Source organism: Schistocerca americana, chromosome X (genome assembly GCF_021461395.2).
Source record: "Schistocerca americana isolate TAMUIC-IGC-003095 chromosome X, iqSchAmer2.1, whole genome shotgun sequence".
NCBI classification, from domain to species: Eukaryota; Metazoa; Arthropoda; class Insecta; order Orthoptera; family Acrididae; genus Schistocerca; species Schistocerca americana.
Genome location: NC_060130.1, coordinates 357562821 through 357584908, shown reverse-complemented (window position 1 = coordinate 357584908; position 22088 = coordinate 357562821). Strand labels below are relative to the sequence as shown.

Sequence of the window (22088 nt, the reverse complement as noted above, 5' to 3'; positions counted from 1 at the left end):
GACATCGCCTGCAACGCCTCTCCTCAGCCACACTGGGTAGCCGCACGGTCTTAGGCGCCTTGTCTCGGTCCTTGCGGCTCCCCCCGTCGGAGGTTCGAGTCCTCTATAGTGTACATGAATAGGTAGAGTGTGGGCTTAGGGACCGACGACCTAAGTAGTTTGGTCCCATAAGACCTTACCACAAATTTCCAAAAAAATTTGCCTCTCCTCACTCGTGTCCGTATCGGTTGGATTCTAGACAACTGGAAAACCTTGGCCGATTTCAGTTGGTAAAAGCTGATGGTAGGGTTAGAGTTTTGCGCAGACCCCACGAAGCCATGGACATAGGATGTCAGCAAGACAATGTCCAAACTGGTCGTTGCTCTGAAATGGTGTAGGATGTGGTTAAGTGGAAGAGACTGGGTCCCCTGATCCAACTGGACTGATCACTGACTGGGAATGGTTATGTTCGGCTACTTGGAAACCATTTGCAGCCGTTCATGGACTTCCTATTCCTAAACAACGATGGAATTATCATCGGGCCATGATTGTTTGATTGTTGTCAAGAACAATCTGGACAATTCTAGCGAATGATTTGGCACCCCATATCGCCCGACATGAATCCCGGCCGGCCGGAGTGGCCGAGCGGTTCTAGGCGCTACAGTCTGGAACCGCGCGACCGCTACGGTCGCAGGTTCTAATCCTGCCTCGGGCATGGATGTGTGTGATGTCCTTAGGTTAGTTAGGTTTAAGTAGTTCTAAGTTCTAGGGGACTGATGACCTCAGCAGTTAAGTCCCGTAGTGCTCAGAGCCATTTGAACCATGAATCCCGTCGAACATTTGTGAGACATAATCGGGAGGTCAGTTCGTGCAGAAAATCCTGCACCGGCAACACTTTTGCAATTATGGACGGCTACGGAGGCAGCATGGCTTAGTATTTGTGCAGGGGACTTCCAGGGACTTACCGAGTCCACGCCACGTCGAGTATCTGCAGTACGGCGGCTGAAAGGCCCGACAAGGTACCAGAAGGTATCCCACGACTTTCGTCCCCTCAGTGCATTTCACGTACAGGGTGAACTAGAATGCAGCAACCCTCAGACAGATGCTGCAGTACTGTGATGGGCTTGCCGTTGGTGCGGCAACAGGTTAGCATGGCGTCGTCGTGCCGCTCTTCCATTGCGCTGAGTGAGCCCATACACGAGGTGCATTTCGGCCATCTCTTCACCAGTAAACGTACCCATAGTACAGCTGTATACTACTGTTAACGCACGACTAACACTACCGGACAACTACGCCGTAGACAGAATCGACCATTACTGAATGCAAACTTGATGGCAACGAGGTGAAGAGGGCATTTCTGTTGTCAACATCAGGTCCCGTAATCGAATGGTAACAATACACACAGCGCGTACCGTGGTCATCTGCAATGGTGTGCACTATTTTCAGTGCAATGCAGATACAAAGTTAATTGGGACAAGAAACCAAACGAAATGCAATAACTGTGTAACGAGCCGCTGTAGACCAAATTAGTAGGGAGTTACCCGTGAACTACATCTGAAAGCTTATCGGTGGGATTGTGGTTCACCTTGTATACAGGGTGTTCCACAGTTTCTATTACAGGCCTCTAGCGGCTGTACAGCGGACTTAGTAGATAAAGTGTTGCCAAGGAAATCATGTCGGAAATGTACTGTTTGGATGGACCATGAACTGGGAGATTCGAAAGTGATCCGACCTTCAAACTTATTTTGTATCCAAACGGTACATTTTCCGGACATGAGTTCCTTATCAAATCTTTATCTACCACGTCTCCTCGACAACCCCTAGAAGCCTATAATAGGTTGTGAAACCTCCTGTATATTAACAAGGAATGTCATCTACAGCACAAGGGTGCTGTTTTTTTCTGCATCCACAGCAACAGAGCTTAAAGCTCCTTTATTTTAAGCTTAGTTGCACTCTACGGAAAACTCTTTGTTGAGAAAATTGGCCGGTTCTCTTTGCCATTATCGAACCAGTTTCTCATATAAAACTTTCTCAATTTACGTACCGCGTCAGATCTCGATAAAATCTCCAGCTTTCGACGAAATCCTCCATCGTCTTCGTCAGGAGCAGCTGACTGTTCGGTGGTAACCATTTAGAATCCATAGACGCCTTGTGATAGTCGGTGTACGTCATCATTATGCCGTGGTGCCAGAGATCGTGCACCACTCTCGTAGGAATGTAGACAATTCGGCACATTTCTCTGCGTATTCTCAGCGTCGAGAGCTAACCACGATAATTATAGAAGCGACGATGGAGGATTGCTTCCCAAGTTTGAGATTTTACCCAGATCTGACGCGGCATGTAAACGGAGAATGTTTTATAAAAGAATGTCGTCGCCATAAACTTGCATCTCGTATCAGTTTCCCGTTCGTGGCCTAGTGCGAAAATTTTCTCTGTACATTGGTTTTGGTTTCCGTGCAGTACACCGTGCTGCGCAAAGTGAACGTACGTATGAACGTACTTGCAGCGAGCAATACTCCATCAACTGTTCAACGTATATGCATCTCGTCTTCATGAAACAGAGTGGAAGAAGTTCATTTATGCGGACGATCTATCTTCGGCCACTCAACAACACCAAATCCAACGAAGACCGAAGTTAGCTGCGTTCACCTTAACAACAGAATGGCCATTGTTAATGGTCAAGTCATCCACCACCAAAACTTCCCAAAATACTCTTGACAGAACTAGCGCAGTAACAATGTACTGGCGCTGAGGGATTCCTCATGCGGTGCGAGAGCTACAACCCTACCATGTTCTTCCTTAGGACTCCTCTACCCTGCTGCTGAATACTTTGCTCCACTGTGACTTAATAGTTCAAATGTGAGAAAAACAGATGTTCAGCTAAATGCAGCAATAAGGACAATAACAGATTGCGCCAGACCTACTCCTCTACGCTGGTCACCACCTCCAAGCCACATTGTGCCATCAGAACTTCGATGACAGAGTGCCTTTATAAGGAATATGAGAAATTAATTATAATTCCTCACATCCCAATCCACTGTGATGTGCCTGTATTTAGAATGAGCCGATTAAAATCCTGACAGTCACATATCATGTTGGTAGAATCGTAGCAAGCATTGGATTTCAACATACGCAGGAAAAGATCAGAAACGTTGAATAACATTCACCTAGAGGAATATCAGACCCTCGTAAGAGGATCCAAGACCGGCCGGCATGGAATTACAACGACGTGGTTGGAAGACAATTAACAGGACACTTAGAGGGCATCGTATCTGTGCAGAAAGCCTCCACCGATAGGGAAAGGCTCCATCTTCCCCGTGTGACTGTGGCAGTGAACATGAGACCACCAAACACGTTGTAACAAGTTATAGCAGAGATATTACCCTGTAAATCTAGATTTACAGCTCGTGGTCTAGTGGCTAGCGTTGCTCCCTCTGGAGCAGGGGGTCCTGGGTTCGATTCCCGGCCGGGTTAGAGATTTCCTCTGCCCGGGGTCTGGGTTTTTGTTTGGTCCTCATTATATCATCATCATCGTCATTCGTGTCAGTGGCTAGATTGTACTGTGTAAAAATTGGACTGTGTTAAAATTGGGACTTTGTACTGGCGCTGATGACGTGGAGTTGAACGCCCCACAAACCAAACATCATCATCATCATCCGTGAAGTGATAGAGGCAGTCTTTGAATAGATTAAGGACTTACATATTAATTTGTGGATTTAGTGTTTTAATTCTATATGTTTTGTAAAATTATACAGTTCGTCTATGTTAGTTGCACTTCAGTTTATATATTGCCTGTGCTAAATAAATAAATAACACTGAAACGTTCGGAGTACTGGTTCCTTGTCTCAGAATATTTGTTTTACAATGTCGTATTGGATTTTTAAGCTCTGTTCCCGGGATTACAGAAGATAATTATTCAAACTTCGTAGCCGATAAACGTAAGCAAAAAAAGCGAATCAAATGACTTCCAGTAACAGTGAAAAGTGCGAGCAAGCCATGGCAAGAAAATGACATCTGTAGTTCGCCAATGAGGACGAGGAAGCGTAAGAACGCTGTTACAAATCCATAATTCAGACTATAAATAACTTATCATACCACGTATATTTTCAAAATAAACACCAACGAAATGTTGCGGACGGTAGAGGTCGCTTTAAACATAAATGTAGCAACAAGAACTCATTTAGCAGCTAAATACGAATCAAGCACAGCTCAGAACAAATCAACTGTGGCAATGGTAGGCGTCGGATGGGTATTACGCCAGCTTAGAGTTTTTATTCTAAGCAAAAAGTTTCGATACGGACATTGGCTTCACATCCCTCTGTTGCAGACGATGTGCTGTATTAATATTGACACGTAGCTGATATCGAAAGACTGCCATAGGGCACTCATAATGTAAGAGAAAAGTGAAGTCAAACTGACGCATGTAATGTAAACAACAGAAAAAATCTATTATGTCAACATATTCATATTCCTAATCACATAAAATTTTGTACTGCACCCACAGTGTAATGTGGACCTTTTTCTGGGAGAGAAGGAATCGGTGGCTCGTATAGAATATTTGTGCCCGTTGCAAATCTTATCTACCAAGCGATGCACCACGCCGGAGTGCTGTAGTAGGCATAGTGAATGCAATGGTGATGAAGGTGCTTTTACTCCTGTGTGACTTTCCGTGCGCACTAGGCGCTTGCAGCCGTTACAGAAGAGGCAAGGAGGCGCATGCACCGGCGCAGAGACGCGCAAGCCACTGAGTTTGCGCGCAGGGGCGCAGGCGTCTTCTCATACTAGACGGGGAGACACGTACCTCTACCTGCTTTTGGAGCAAGCACAGTCACACGGCGAGTAGGCGCAAGTCGCACAGGTGTAAACGCGCCGGGTGTGTGCTACCTGTCCCGCGAGAAAGAGGCGGGGCTTGATCCCCCACACCCCTCTTCCCCACCGCATCAGCTAGTAAGCTACGCGGCGATCGCGTTTTTACGCTCCCAGCATCCCCTGTAAAAGGCCCAAGCTACATCGTGCGTATGATATATATATCGCTCAGAGGCAGTAAAAGGAAAACCCCACTGAAGATGCTACACTGTGGTGAAACATGTTTGGAAAATAAAAGAAAATTGTGTTACCATTCGTGAATGCAACAGCGCTCGTATCAAAGGCTCACGATACGTTGCATAACGCACTCGACACATTGATTCGTCGCGTATCTTGGACCATATCGTAATAGGAAAATAACGTGCTCTGCGCAGTTGTAAAATATAACGCGAAAAACTGAAAATACACGAGGGCGTGTTCGTCAGATACGCACGATTTTTCAGTCTCGTGTTTTACGCACGACAGGTCATACAGACAGGAGCATATTTTGATGACTAACATATTTTAACCTACCTGAAAATGAATACGCCAACTGCATACACTTAAATTTTATTAAAGACGTGTTCGAATGAATTGAAACAAGTGTGTCCTAAGCCTCATTAGCTGACTGATACCTTCCGTACAATGAGCGGCTGACTCTGGATTCTCTTTCATGTGGCGAAGCGTGTTATTGATCAGAGCAAGCACTTCTGCTCTACTGGCAATTGGAGGCATGTAAATCACACTGTTGACCTTCCCCCAAACAGGGGGAAAACGTCCGTTAATTTAGGCGAATGCACTGGTCGCGCAACAGGTCCTACCCAACGTATCTGATGTTTCCAAGTAGTATCCATAATTTCACTTGTAAAAACAACCAGTAAGGCTCAGTGAAGCCTTGGAAGCAGACCTGGGGCGTGTTTCGTATCGTGAAAAAGGCCCCGCATACATTCTCGTTACTCGAAAACTACGGGTGAAAACGGAAGTGTTAAAAAGCTCTGTTTGACGTATCGCCCATCATTATTTGTCGGTGGGGTCTTTGAAGCATCATTGTTCTACGTTACACCTCAGTGCGTCTGTTATATAAAGACTGCGAATGATATATACTAACTGAACGTTACCCTAGTTAGATCGTAATGCTCTTTCATCTATATAGGACAGGCTGAAATGGGAGCAGCCATTCGTTAAGATAGGCTATTCGGTGGCATAGACACCCAGATTGGCTGATATTTATGTAAATGTTGTGTCCTTTGCCATTACCAGTTTTGACTGAGAAGATTCACCTTCATAAAGAACAATATGAACACAGCAGTGACTGTTCAAGGAATAGGCCTTTTTTGTGCCGTGATGCAATGAAAAGTTGTGTATAAACGGCACAAAAGTTGTGTATAAACGTATGGCATTGCAGTGCCATTAAATGATCCACAAACACTTTTCATCGCACTGTGTGTTTTCAGCAACACCACTATTAAATGATTCAAATAAAGTAGTAACTGGAGCACCATAAACACAAAAATCGAGTACCACTTTTGAGAAAACTCTTTTATTAGTGAAAACGGGTTATGTTCACATTTCATATCTGTTGATTACGGACACTACGTAAATACTCATTATTGTCGTACATCACTTACAGGACAACACTTTACACTGAATTTCTGTGGCAGTTCTAGTGTATTATTCGACTTTTGCTCATGAGCCACAAAATTGCAATTCCCCTGTGTGAATGTTCAAGTGCTCTATAAAACAGATGCATTATTTTAATTTAGAAGCGAGAACATGCGTATTCAGTATTCATCATATAGAAAACAGTGGAATAGCCAATCTATATAGAGAGAAACTCCACTAGTAGTAAAGCTTATCACCACCCGTCAAAGAGATGTACGGAATGTTGTTACAACTGTGACCGCGTATCACACGCGCAACGTGTATTCATTCAATATATGCTAACGATGATGACGATAAATATGTAGTAGATATTAATCCACGACACACATCGGCCAAGATAGATCCCGAAGTTAAAAAATAAGCTGTTGATTTACATAGGCTCCGAAAATAGTAAGTTGAAGCGACTGGTGTTCATAAGTACAAAATGCTGAACAAACGTTTCGCATAGTAATATTGTCTGAAAGTTCACGCTATTAGGTGACTACAGCCCACGTTGCTACAATTACGAGGGCGCGCTGAAAAGTAAAGCCACCGAAATTTTATTCTGTCCTCAATATCGGTAGAGGTATGACATACTGTGCACATTACTCTGTCGACTTTCCAGCTACAATGACGCAAGTTGCAATCCCCTGCCGCTAGGGGGCTCCGAATTGCAGCGTGTAACAAGGTCCACACATGGAGCCCCCTCTCCTTCAGCATGGCTATGCCAGACCACGCACGCACGCTGCGACATCTGCAAAAATCCGACGTCTTTGATTCACTGTCATCGATCATCCGCCATACAGTCCCGACGTGGCCCCATACGAGTTTCATCTATTTGCGAAACTAATAGAACACCTTCGAGGTCTTCACTCTGATAGTGCTGACTTGGTGTAAGCAGGGCTGAGATTGTGGCTCCATCAACAAACGCTCTACAGTGACGGTATCAACAAACTGATCCCTCGTTCGGAGAAATACGTTCGTCGCGAGGGTGACTTGAGAAATAAATGTGTAGACACGAAGAATAAAGATGTAGAATGTTAATAAAGTTTCTTTTTTGAGGGGAAAAAAAACCACACCTTTAGCAGGTGTCACATTCAGTGGCATTATTTTTTGACACGCACTCGTATATCGAAATGGTCTATGTACCTGCGTAATTTTTGTAAAATGTGTTTCTCTTTAAATATATGCAGGAAATGTCACTTTTCACAACATTTGTGTATTTGTTGAAATAAGGGTAGTGATTTAGAAGCGAAAAAAATTTTGGAGGCACCGGAGGGATTCGAACCCTTGGTCTCCTGTTTACTAGACAGGCGCTTTAACCAACTTTTTTTCAGTGTTATTTATTAACAAAAAACAACAAATTACTGGCATTAATTAAAAATACAACTGGAAATGAATAAACTGGCAGGGAAACAGAATTAACATCTGAACAAAGGTACAGTGTGTATGCAGTTAGCTTAATAATAGCGTTAGCTAACACAAATTTGACCTGCAGGATGTGTAAAATCTATCAGTTAATGTGTTTCATATTTTATTTGATACAACAAAATTCAGTTGAAATTCTTCTTGGGTTTTTGGCTGGGTACAAGCATTAATTTTTGGTGGCATGTCTCACAAATGAAAATTTGTGCAATATCAGTGATCTTACCCAGGTGAACACCCAAGAAGAATTTAAATTACATATTCAACAGAAAAATTTCTGGTTATAAGTAAAGTACAGTTTTCTTAATTCAGTTTCTTTTTAGCTCATTTATGGCAACTGTAACAACCTTTTTAAGTATACATAATTTTAAAAGAAATTCGAAGTACGATACGTTCCTAAGAAAAATGTACTTGAACAGATAGTGGTTACTGCTGGGTGCAGGAACCTATGAATCAATTATGGCCCTCTAGTAACAGTTTAGTGCGTTATTGCGGACTCCATAGTGAATGAGAAACAAATTCTGGAGATCATTAGCACTGGATCCTCTTGTTATTACATCAGCAGCTGTTGTGAGGAACTACATTGTACTGAAGACAACAACATTAATGGAGAAAATGTATGAATAAATCTAGTCACTCCTAACGGTGTAGGTATTGTTACTGATTTTTGTTGAAGAGCTGTTCGCAGAGCAGAAACACAATCTTGAGACCACATGAAAAGATTTTCATTTGTGGATCTGATTCTTCTGAATGACATGTTTCTGTTCTTGCAATGTCATTTTCAACCGACTTAATCTTTCTTCTGCTTGGCTGCATCTGCACTGTGCTTCCTGTAACTGTCGCTGGAGGCGAATAAGCAAAGCATTGTCCCGTTTCTTTAATATTAGTATTTCTTCTTTCAGTTTTGTTTCTGTTTGCAAATTCATATTTATTTGCCTTCTGTTCTCAGCAATTTTGTTCTCTAGTAGTTTCTTCCTTGTGTAGAGAGTATCTATTTTCTTCCTCACAGTTTTATCACACATATTTGCAGCAGACGACAGTTTGTTATCACCGTATTTCTCCATTATCTGATAATATTTATTGTGATGAACCATTTCATGTGACAGTATTAAGCTGGCTTTCGCTTGCTGAAACTGCTTGTCACCTGTTGCAAATGAAATATTTTCAGTTTTTTCATACAGGTTCTGTAATGACATCATTATTTCAGCAATTGATTCTTTTAAATTATTTAGCTGCATCTCAGAATTTCTTCTCTTTCGAAGTACTCCCTCATATTCATTTTTCTCATTCTGATGTTGTAGTTTCACTTTTTCCAAATCCTGCCTTGCTATGTCAACTTGTTTTTCAACTTCATTTTGTTTCTTGAACACTTCATCCAGTATAGATGACAAGTCGACTATTTCTTCATTCGTAGTCATGACATTAGCTCTATGCATTTTTTCCCCCGGTGTCCGTTCAACTGTGGTCATGGACACAAGCAAACTCTCTCTTCCTTCATTTGTCTTACAAAGTGTACGCAACAGCTGCGCCTCGTTCTTTACGACAAATCGAAGTCAAGTCCTGCAGAACGGAAACAAACACAGTTTTAGTTTCTTACGTCGATATGGATCTGATCGACAAGATAACACTTTGGTAACAAAATGCAATAACTAACAACGGAAATATTGGTTCGGTTATAGGGCTGCAGATATTCAAATACTCGAAAACGCTGTTTTTCATGAAGTCGCTTCTTTGCTTATGTAGTTCTTTAGTTACTTTGGAAATAGAATTACGATGCTAAACTTGTTTAGCACAGAAAATATTTTCGAATTTCGTAGCACGGATTTATGTGTGAGTACAGTTTATAGCTATACACGATATTGTGCAACCAAATTTTAAAACTTTTGTTCTTTCTACTGAAATAACCAGTCGTGGAAGTAATATGGCATATTAAAAATTTAGGGCTCAGCCGGGATTTGAACCCGGGACCTCCTGCAAAGCAGGGATCATACCCCTAGACCACTTTTTTTAATAAAAACCTTTATTAAAAAAAACAATGTTACACATTCCAAATACATACTAAGTTATACATACATGAAGTTATTTAAACAAAACGGTTTGATCATTTCAACTACGCTGACGTTAAGGAAAGACAACAGAAGATTTTGTTACTGACTAAATTACCAGAAAGAATTAAATTAATCATCAAGAAAACAGTTTTAAAGACATTCAAACTTCAACCTGAAGAAGTAAAATCAGCACTTCGAATTATGAGCTGCAATCTTTACAGAAGCATAATTAGTTCTTTATGATGTATATCAGCAAGTTTGTGGGATAATTTTAAATATAAAGCAGTTTAATAATCATATTAGACAATTTCTGAAATACTTGAGAATGGCGGAAAGGAGATAATGAATAAAGTTGACTAGCCTTCCAACTACACTTTCTGGACATTAATTGAATCTAAGTATCTGAAGTGATCAGATCTATATAATCAGTCTTTCACTGCAAAAATGAACAGGGCAATGTGCCAGCCATTGAATATTACATTTATCAGATAGAATCTTATGATTTTAACCAATCGATAAGGACATTTCTATAAAAACCGTCTTTTTCCAAATTTCTAGTATAAGCCAATAATGCACCTTTAATGTTTTGTATTTGGCACTATTAGACACACAATCTCAGTGTCACATAAGTTCTGTACATTAGCTTATAAATTTCAAAAAACTACTCTCTGAAGTAGAAAAGGCACACATCATAAATATACTGTAAAATCTTAAATAGTATCCTTAAGGTAACTACAATACATCACTGTCAACACAGTCTTCTTTTTTATATTAACCAATGCCCATTCTTTCAAATACAATTTTTAGCATATTACCGAACTTTTTCTTGTGATTCGAATAGCTTCTAATTTTGTGGAACTCACACAGCATGTGTACCTTGAACTCTATGATGCTATCGGATCCTAATTTGTTAAGGACGTAGTTAACAAAATTTCCCAGCAACCAGTACACAGCGTTATTTTTTGCTTCTGGGAAATAGCGTGCTTCAGGCCTGTGTATCAATGACAGCGATATATACTCAGGGGATGTTCTTGTAATCAGAGCTATTTGCTCGCGGATCCACTTCCAACTATTCATGTGACCACTGCAGGTATACCTATGAATTACTGTGTCAACTAGATGGCATTGTTGACATAAATTTGTTTCACAGAGTCCGATTGCGTGCAGTCTTTCATTGGTGCTAACTATGTTTTGTTAACTGTCTTGTACCATGACGTTTTTATATTAGACGTGAGCACATTAGAACTAATGTTTTTCCAAATCTCAGTCCACTCAATGTTTGGAAACTGTCATTCTATTTTGTTTCTTCCTTCGCTTTTCTTTGGAAACTGTCATTCTATTTTGTTTCTCCCTTCGCTTTTCTTTCGTTCCCGCATTATGGCTCTCGATGTTAAGTGTCGGGACTGCCTGAGTTCGACACTGACATAACTAAACTCAACATAGAAAATCTTCACGTGCTGTAAGCGACTGTTGATATTCTGCACGTCAATCGGGGGAAGCAGGCTTGGAGGTTTAATGATCTCGAAAAGTTGGCTGGTTATGCTTTCTCGTGAGTCTCTTATTAAATTAACTTGCCTTTTGATAAAAAGAGCAGAGGCTTTATCCGTTAAATCAGTTAATCCTAGGCCACCATTTTTAGGATCTAAAGTGGCTACTTTAGCAGGTACTCTGAACACTTCACCTCTCCACAAAAAGTTTGTGATTTTGGACATTATTCTCCTCGCTATCATTCTCGGTATTGGAAACAGCTGGGCAGTATAATAAGCCTTAGCAAGGATGCATGAGTTGATATACTGTGTTCTTTGAACTTGGTTCATATATCGAGTTAAATTCTCTACAATGGCTCCTTGAACTTTATCTGCTGCAACTTTCCAATTTAAAGCCGTCATTTTCATAGGGCATGCTGTCAGGGTGATCCCAAGTGTTTTATGTTGTCGGACTAATTTTGCCCACTCGACGTTGATATTATCAAAACCCCTGAGATTTAACATCTTACTTTTTTTTCCGTTTGCATTGGCTCCAGATGCTCTACAGTACGAATCAATCACTGTTGCTAGCGTGGCTACCTCGTCATTATTCCATATAATGACCCCTATATCGTCAGCATAGGCTCTTATAACTGTTTTATTTCCTGATAATGTTAAGCCTTTTAATGTAGCATGGACATGTCAGAGGAAAGGTTCCAGCGAAATGGCGAAGAGCGATATGGACAGAGGACTTTCTTGAGGAACTCCTCGTTGTATTTGCATCGGCCTGGATTGTTGACAATTCACTGCTATTTTAGCATTTATTCCAGTTGCTATGTTCTTAATCAACTGTATGACCCTATCGTTGAAACCCATTTTCTTCAGTGTCTGTAGAAGATATTCATGGTTTACTACATCGAACGCTTTATAAAAATCTAAAAAACAATGAAGCACACTTTATGTTTGTTACAGAAGTTATTGCAATGATATCCCTGAATTCCGCTAGATTTTGAAAAATGGTTCTGCCTTGCGCACAGTTCTGATGTTGACTAATAATTTTATCTGTAAGGCATGAAATTCTCTTGTTTATTATTATAGCTATTAATTTATAATCAGAATTCAGCAGTGAAATTGGACGAAAATTATTTAAATCTTTGTTTCCATTATTTTTTGGCACCAGAACAATTTTACTCTCCTTAAACTCAGCCGGAATCATTTTACCCTGAATAACCTCATTTACAATGTCCGTGATTTTCGCACCTACTATTGGCCAGTAAAGGATGTAAAACTCTGCTGGCAGACCATCCGGTCCTGGGTTTTTTTTTTTGGCGGTGAGGCGCACAGAGTCTCATACACGTCTTCTTCACTGACAACCTCGAGAAAATTTTCGTTGTCATCTTCTGTCAGCTGTGGGGCTAGGATGTCAAGGAATTCTTCCAAGGAAGCATCACTACTTTGATGTACAGAATATAGCTCGCAATAATAGCGATAAATCTCGTCCATGATATCCTGCTGGGTTCTGATAATCGTACCATGTTTTGTTCGAATTTCTTCAATAAAAGTCCTTCTCCCTTTTTTCGTATGCTTCACTAAATGATATCGGGAAGTAGTTTCATCTTCTGACACCGAATTTGCCTTCGATTTTAGTTTCAACCCTTCCATTTGACTTCTCTTGATATTAAGTAACTTGGCTTTGACTTTTTTGATGTCTGCTATCCGAAGTGAGGAACCTGCTGCAACTTGATCATATAGATCTCTCAAAACGGAATAGTAGGATTCTATAGTGCATTTCATTTCCCTTGCGCTCTGGGCACTGTATTGAATAAGAACTTTCCTCAACTTTGGCTTTGCCATTTTAACCCACCAGTCAATAGCAGTGGCATATCTACTACGGGCTCGCAGGCATATTGCCCATGTTTCTTTAATCAGATCTTCTAAATCATGATTTACTAACAAGGAAGTGTTCAAATTCCACTGATTCTTGAATCGTCGAACCGCCTGTCTTGTTAGATTTATGCAAGCTAAGACACTTGAATGGTCTGAAAAGTACGTAGGAATGGTTTCTACTTTTGTCACGGAAGTTACAAGATTTTTAGAAATATATAGTCTATCAATCCTGCTACGTAATGTTGCCGTGACATAAGTGAACTCAACAGTGGAGGGGTATTTGATTTCCCATATATCCTTTAATTCTAAACCAGTAACTAATTGTTTTAGTTCACTTGAGAAATTACAATTAGGTAACTGATCTTTTCGATTTAAAACACAATTAAAATCACCTCCAAGTATTAACTGTCTTGGCGATTTCCTTAACAAGTATATCAAGTCATCTTTGAAGAAACGTGCCCTGTCAGCTCGATGAGAACTTCCTGAAGGGGCGTACAAATTGATGATAGTCACATCATAGATATTTAGTCCTATTCCCCTTCCGGATTCCAGTCGTTCCACCTCGCTTACCGTAATCCCTCACCAAAATAGCTGTTCCAACACTTGTTTCGGGAGACACATTTATGGTTCAAATGGCTCTGAGCACTATGGGACTCAACTGCTGAGGTCATTAGTCCCCTAGAACTTAGAACTAGTTAAACCTAACTAACCTAAGGACATCACAAACATCCATGCCCGAGGCAGGATTCGAACCTGCGACCGTAGTGGTCTTGCGGTTCCAGACTGCAGCGCCTTTAACCGCACGGCCACTTCGGCCGGCACACATTTATGTAACTGACAAAACCGGGAATTACCAAATCCGAAATTAGAACTTCTTGTAACAGGGCAATATCAGTCGCGGATTCGTACAAAAATTCCTTAAGGGCCGATAATTTCAAACCGGTCGTGATTTTATTTATGTTTATAGTGGTGACAGAATAAGATTGCGTCATTGTGCTGTCACTATGTAGTTGTTTTGATGAACTAATTTAGTTTACTGTGGTTCAGGGTTCAGTTAAGCTGTAACAGTTTTCTCGGAAGGCTGAACATGGAATAACACTTCAATCAGTTTATTAGTTACTGTCCCGTTTTTTTCTACTTCTGATGTTTTCTCTTGTACCGCAAGCAGACTGATTTCCTGGTAAACTTTCTGATTTTTCCTCCAGTGATTCGTGTACGACCGTTTCGGACTGAACATTCTTTAGGCTTGGGTCGCCCCTACCGGATTTTCCCTTCCCTTGGTTACGAGCTACATTCTCATTTGGTTGCGTCGGTATTTTACTTCGCGGCTTATCTGGAGCATCAGCAGACGCTTCAACAATTTCGGTTGCCGGCGCCTGCCCTGAGGTGTTGACCGTGATTTCAGTTTGGCCACCACTTCCTCGTTCTTTATTAATTTCACTCACTTTCTGATCGAGGGAAAGGAATGGAGACTGCAGTTTTGCAGCCTCTCCCTGAATTTGTTTATTAACAGATAGATTCTGATCTTTGCAATCTGCTACTGCACCTGTTGTTTCTTGCAAATTAATGCTGCTTACACCCCCTTCATTTACTGGTACCGTATGTGTATTATCTTTCTGTTCATTAGTTTCCATTCGCATTTTGCCTTCAGGTTCCTCTGCCTTCTCATCGCACTGTTTTTGCTTGCGAAGTGAGGGAGTGGGACAAGACAGCTCGTCCTCTGAACAACTATCAGTTATTTCCAGAGGTCGTTTTTTCGGTTGCGTTTCAGTTTCACGAGTAGTGGCAACAGGGTTTCCTTTTGTTGTTAACGAGGGAAATTGACTGTTATCGTGAAGGGAGACATCAGCTTGGCCCGCTGCGTTAACATCCTCAACCAGTTGTTCCGGGCTATTCTTTGGTAACAGATCATTTAAGGTAAGCTTCTGACGCTGTATCAAATTACTTTTAAGAACAACAGTTCGCCGCGGACATTCCTGTCTGAAGTGGCCCGTTTCGTTACATATAGGACATGTAGCTTCCTGACCTGTATAAACAATTTGTGCCTTATACCCACAAACAGTTATGTGAGACGGAATATTCGTCTTAACGTCCATCTCTACACAGCGGACCCCGTTAAAACACTGCAGTTTAAAGCGAGGCGACCATCTTTCATTTGCAATTGATTTAACGTCTCCGTAGTTTGAAAGAGCTTCCTTAATCTTATCATTTTCAATTTCAATGGAAAGATTCAAGACACGAACGGTTTTGTAATGAATATCCGCTCTATAGATGGAAACCTTACTTTTATAACCATTTCTATGCACAAAATCTACTTCATAGCCCCACTTTTGTAACACTTTATCAACAGTCGAAGCACTGATTAACTTGACAAAAACACAGTATTTTTCCTGATCCAGTTGCCAGGTATGAACGGTTTCAGAATTTAGACCAATTACCTGTGTAATCCAGTCATCTATTTCCAGGGATGTCGGCTGAACAGGACGGGATTCCTTGTCAAAAGCAAAGACCAGTGTATTCTTCCTGAGGTTTGTAGCCATGGTTAATCCAGCAAAGCAATTTCGGTTAAACAACCGAAATTCCAAGTAGCAGCAGCAAGACCAGAAAGAGCGATCAGATCACAAGGAACAGGAACGAACACGGAGGTTAACGGACGGACGGCACTCGGCGAAGCACAAGTACAGCGATGTAAACACTGAAGCGCAGCGCAACAGTTAACAGCGGCCACTCGCGAGCGCGGCTGAAACGGAACTGAGCCACGGCGCCATGTTGGATACGTTGCCTATATGGCGGATATTACGGCAAGTAGTTGTGCTAGTTCGTGCTATTAAGTAATGTCACTGTTCGTTGTTTCAAATTTCTTTTCTACAATGTCACATTAGTAGATGCGAAGCTAAAGAAAAGAAACTGCAACGAGACAGTACATGTACTTTACTTTTTCCTCACGGCAATGTAGCATAGAGTTTAGCTTTTCATATGTAGAACGAAAGCTAGCCTACTGCTTCTTATCTGTGTTAGTAACCAGGCCGTGTCAATTTAATGCGAAAAGCGTCAACCGTGCGGAGTATATTTCGTGCGTTCGTTTGCAGCCGGTGTGAAAAGTGCTGTTACTACTCTCGTGGTGTAATGACACGTGTTTGTCCCAAGTGCTGTCGTGATATAGGCCTAATCGTGCCCGGCGTCATTGCAGATACCACATCGAAAGATGATGTTAAGTTTGTAGAGTATAATGCGTGTTGCTGATATATAATGAGACATATAAATACATAGACAGCAGTTAAAAATTTTGAATATGAAGTGACACTATCAGTATGAAGGCAGTATAAAGCAGTGTGCATGTGCGGTTTCGTATATTTTAGGATAAGTTGATGACTCATGAACTAAGACAACTTCGCTGGGATGTTTCATAACGCATTTTTTTTTTTTTTTTAGATTTCCGTGCCGTAAATTTGTTTTTCTTTCGTCGTTGTGTTTGTTTTAACTCCTCAAATACTGATTTCATCTCCGCACCTCGAGAATGCTAGTTTGGTGAAATCGTCTTTAACGTAGACTCACGCAGTATTGGTTCATTGTAGCAAGGGCATTGTAGTGAAATGCATCCTAATATAAATCCATATGGCTTAGCAGAATAAAAATGTTAAATGTATATTCAGTTGATTAAATTTCAGGCTTGCAGCCATGGAAGTTCCAACTCTTTCAGAGATGTCAATGGTGAGTTTTGTTTTATGGGCATTAAGCCATGGTCGAAATCCTATTTCTCTGCCCAACGTTTCGTCTTCCAATGCTGGAGACATCATCAGCGTCTATAAAGATTCAGATAGTATTTTCAAACTTGAACAAGTTCAGAAACCGAATTGTTTGTATTGTACCTTCACAGAACTTCCAGTCTCAATCCCAGGCAGAGAAGAGTAGGGATCAAAACAGAGGTGGACTGGTATAAAAGAATTTGTCAACCACAGTATTTGGAGGACGAACTCGATCATTTAAGAATATCTTTCTAAAGAAACAGCTACCGTGACAGAGAGGTAAATAGAGCAATACACCCAAAAGGATCTGGGAATGTTATCGAAAAAGAACCAACTAAAGGGATACTTTTCCATCTATTCGCAGGAACAGTCCAGTCACGGATCGCACCAGAAGAGTGTCAAGAAGACACGGTATTAACACAGCATTTAAACCAACAAGTAAGGTACGCGAATATACGAACACTGCAAAGAGCCTACGCCCTCCGTGGCAGAGGTATAAAATATTGCTGCACATGCGGTCAAGTGTACATACTAGCTACAAATATAAGCATTAATACCTTACTTGAGGAACACAGGAGCAATTGTCATCTGGGAAACACGAATAAATTGCAATGGCAGATAATACACTGAGACTGTGGAACCAGAAATTCGTTTCTCCGATACTATTGTTTTATCAAGATCCAGTCATTACTACGCTTAAAAATCTAAAAGCACAAAAACAACTTTAACAGAAAAGAAGAGGGATTGAAATAACAGAAGCTGTGAGCCGTAGTGGTAAATAAAGCAGACAACGTCAATTCTTCCCCACTATAAAGCCCGTAACACACGTCGGTGCGACTCGGTGCAGCGATCTGATGATATTACGAAACGACAGCTCCGTGTACACTGTTAACAGTTCGACTTGCTGAGCTGAAGTTTGAAATTACTACCTGAATCTTTATAGCCTCTAATTATGGAAACGTTAGGCAGAGAACTAGGCCTTGGAGCACGGCCTAATGCCCGTAAAACAAATATAATCATGGACGCTAATACCGGCCGCGAAAGCTTGCAGTGTATGATTTTCCGCTGATGTTTTGACCCCGTATCTTCCGCCCGTCCTTAGAGCGACCTGAGAATGGGAGGGAGATACGCGGCCGAAATGTCAGTGGAAGAGTTCGCGTTTACACGGCAGCAAGCCGAAATTTAATGGGTTATTCATTACGCCGTGCAAAGCTGAAAATAAACTTTAAATGTATTTTAATGTACCATATGCCCTGATGAAGAATTTTCAACAGTACCAAAATTGTCTTGTCTGTATGCAGAGCACGACGATACAATTTACTTCCTCGTGGTGATTTATGTGTGTCCGTCGTCACACATTGTTAGCTTGCTGGGTTCTCAGACGAGTATGTGTTTGTTTCAGTTTGTCGGAGTTGCATCGTACGTCACCTTGAGAAGAGCAAGTTCTGCCCTATCTGCGATGTCCAGGTGCACAAGGCGAAGCCACTGCAAAGCCTCCGGTATGTATTTCACTGTGCGTTGTCAACATACTGACACTGAAATTGCTTTTTATCCATGCGCTGAGCACTTGGAATGGATCATGTTGCACTCAGACAGAGAGAACTCCCAGTCATGTTGGTGGATGTATATACCTTGTACGTGATTTTTGTTGAATGTAACACTGATGGGTCATGAAGTAAGGTACCGACTAGGCTCTTATCGATCAGAACGTTGGTTTCAACACCATGGCGCTTCACTAGGCGTGATCCTGTTGTTGCCTTGCTCGGACCTTTGCAATGACTTAGTTAGCCAGTTACAGAGTCCAATGTCCGGCATCTCAAAATATACTAAATATCATCAAAAATTCAAAATGGGTTACCAAACCTCGTTTTTCACCTAACAACGTGTTCGGGATCAATTTTCTTCAAATTCTTAAACAACTCAAGAATAGAGGTGACAGATTAGAACTTGTTTATCATTTCGAATATGAAAACTGAAAAATAATTATTTTGACTTACCTTGTTTCGTGACGCGTTTCCTTCACATGGTCGGCACAGCAGTCTTGAGGTACTTAAGATTCCTGATGCAATGCAGAAAGATATTTGGTTCGTCAATTATTCAGTATTAATGTTACTAATAAATATCGCAGGTTTTCATATGCACTGTTAGAATATTTGCTCCATACTTTGCAAATGATTATCCTCAAAATAAACAGTTACAGACACAACGCAACACGTGCGAGAAACAAAGCCAACTTTCACATCTCGTTTCCTTCCAGCTACATACAACAGCAGCTTCTCACAACTAATACAGAGGAACAAAGATAAGACATCAATCAAACAAGTTCTTTTACACAGCAAATGAATGAATTATTGATAATTAGCTTTCATATACTGAAAAATAAACGTTCCTTTTAATTTTGTAAGTTTTTCGCCACCCTGCTGTGTCATGCGGATGTGTTGCTATTGTGACTGTTCCTGTACCGATCGGAGGACCACCCCTGTTCATGTACAGGTCGGAAGATTACCCCTAACGTTGTTTGTAAGCATACACATACGAGGTGCGACAATAAAGTAATGAGACTGATGTGATAAAAAATGTTACTTACCGTTTTAGTCAACTTTAGTGTTGTCAAGTAGTTCCCTTCTGATTGCACACACTTTTTGCAGCGCTTATGCCATTGATGGTAACATTTCTGGAACTCATCTTCTGTAATATCCTCCAAGACCCTCGTCACAGCTTTTTTGACATCTTGTGTTGTTTGAAAATGGTGTCCCTTGACCGCCGTTTTGACTCTTGGAAATGGATAATTGTGCGGCTAATCCCGGCGGAGGTTCGAGTCCTCCCACGGGCATGGGTGTGTGTGTTTGTCCTTAGGATAATCTAGGTTAAGCAGTGTGTAAGCTTAGGGACTGTTGACCTTAGCAGTTAAGTCCCATAAGATTTCACACACATTTGAACATTTTTTTGAAATAGATAAAAGTCGCACGGAGCGATATCTGGTGAATGATGTGGCTGTGGTAGTACTGAAATTTGTTTTGAGGTTAAAAATTGCTGTACTGACAGAGCAGTATGGGATGGTGCATTATCGTGGTGCAGAATCCAATTATCAGCAATGTTGGCACGGACACGAAGAACTCTTTTACGAAGTCTTCCTAAAATTTCTTTGTAGTAATATTGGTTAACTGTTTGTCCAGGAGGCACTCCCTCTTTATGAACAATTCCTTGGAATCAAAAAAGCACACACGCATCCATTTCACTATTGACTTTGATATGCGAGCTTTTTTTGGTCTGGGGGATTCCTTTGAGCACCATTGCGAACTTTGGCGTTTTGTCTCTGGATCGTACTGAAAAAATCGACTTTCATCACCAGTGATAACACGGCTCAACAATTCTGGATTGATTTTCGTTTGCTCTAACGGATCGGCTGCAACATTTTTCTGTGTTTCTCGCTGTTGTGGTGTGAGATTTTTGGGGACTATTTTTGTACAAATCTTCCGCATACCAAGATTTTCAGTTATTATTAGACGAGCCGTTTCTCGATTGATGTTCAGTTCTTCTGCAGTCATTTTCACGGATAATCTTCGATCAGATCGTACGAGTGCACGCACCCTGGCCAAGTTGACATCCGTCCGTGAGGTTGATGGTCGTCCACTGCGGTCTTCATCTTCAACATTCGTTCTGCCTTCACTAAACATTTTAAGCCAACGAAAAACTTGAGCTCTTGACATAACATCCCCTCCAAAAGCCTTTTGAAGCTTACCGTGAGTTGTCGTGGCGTTTTCGCCCAATTTAACGCAAAAAGAAATGGCATACCGTTGCGCGATATTATGCGGTTCCATTTCCGGGACGAGAGACACAATCACGTGTTAACTTATTACAGCACAACTCACGACTGAGCTGTTAAATCCATGTGCCGCTTGGACTAGAAGCAGACCAAGGTCGAAGATATTGTGCCTACGCAAGCCTGCAGGGTTGCCACATCTTGCAAAGAAAATTAGTCTCATTACTTTATTGTCGCACCTCCTAGTTACATGAGCGTTTCCTACTGTTTAAACGCCGTACTCGAATGAACCGTAGCATTTAAGTTGAAAGTGAAGTACCACTAGGGACGTTTTAGAGACGTTTGCGGAATAGTAGAGTGAACATACATCATGCCACGTAGGGCAGTCGTGTCGCATCACGTTACGCGCCAGACGGCTTGTGAACCGGGGAAGTTACTCGACGGGTGCACCGGAGTCAAAGTGATGTGGCGCGGAATGGAATCACTTCCAGATGACAGTCGTGTGAAGGGCTTACGCCGTACAGGCCGTCCACGTTCGTCAGATGCACGGGATTATCGGCATCAACAACTTTTGAGTCAACCGTGTGCTGAGTGCTCCAGAACGGAATTTTGGGTTCGAAGAGGCTAGAAGACGTCGTGTATCGCATCAAACTTTGAGGAGACGGTTGCATGATGCGACTCTCCGCTCCCGACGTCGATGTCCGGCACCACGTAGTACACCACAACACTATGGACTCCATTACAGACGGGCAAGAGATCGTGCAGAATGTATGCCCCAGGACTTGCGCCACATGTTGTTCACAGACGACGCTCGGACCTATTTGTACCCTTATAATAGCGTCCAACATGCTTGTAGACAACCCAGAAATGTCGAACGCCTCCAACACTGTGTCCACATGTGCAACATGGTGGTGGTGGAGTGATGTTCTGGGGTGGCATTACGTGGCGCCACCGTACATCTCTCGCTGTTGTTGAGGGCAGTGTCACCGCTCTACGGTACAGGGACGAGATTCTGCAACCATAGAGGGATCATCTCGCCAACATTTTGGTGACAAATGTGTCTTGATGGATTATAATTTGCGTGCTATGTCCTGTTTCGCGGATATGTTCCTTCGTCGTGCTAAGATCACCAGAATGGTGTGGCCTACCTGTTTCTTGGGCATGAAGCCAAACAAACATGTTTTTGGACGTCAACGACGACGTACTCTGCGCTACTTTATGCTGAATCGCCATTGAAGAGTGGGGCAGTTTAGAGCAGGGCTGGCCTAATGATCTCATTGATGGTATG

The 22088-nt window shown here is 41.6% G+C and overlaps 1 protein-coding gene across 1 annotated transcript in view; it reads left to right on the top strand.

Moving 5' to 3' along the window:
* LOC124556022 (protein suppressor 2 of zeste-like) overlaps window positions 1-22088 on the top strand; it is an 85241-nt gene that overhangs the window by 26489 nt on the left and 36664 nt on the right. The window contains exon 2 of the mRNA XM_047130059.1: window positions 18440-18536. Coding sequence (XP_046986015.1) covers window positions 18440-18536 — 97 coding nt within the window. The remainder of the gene's footprint in view (window positions 1-18439; window positions 18537-22088) is intronic.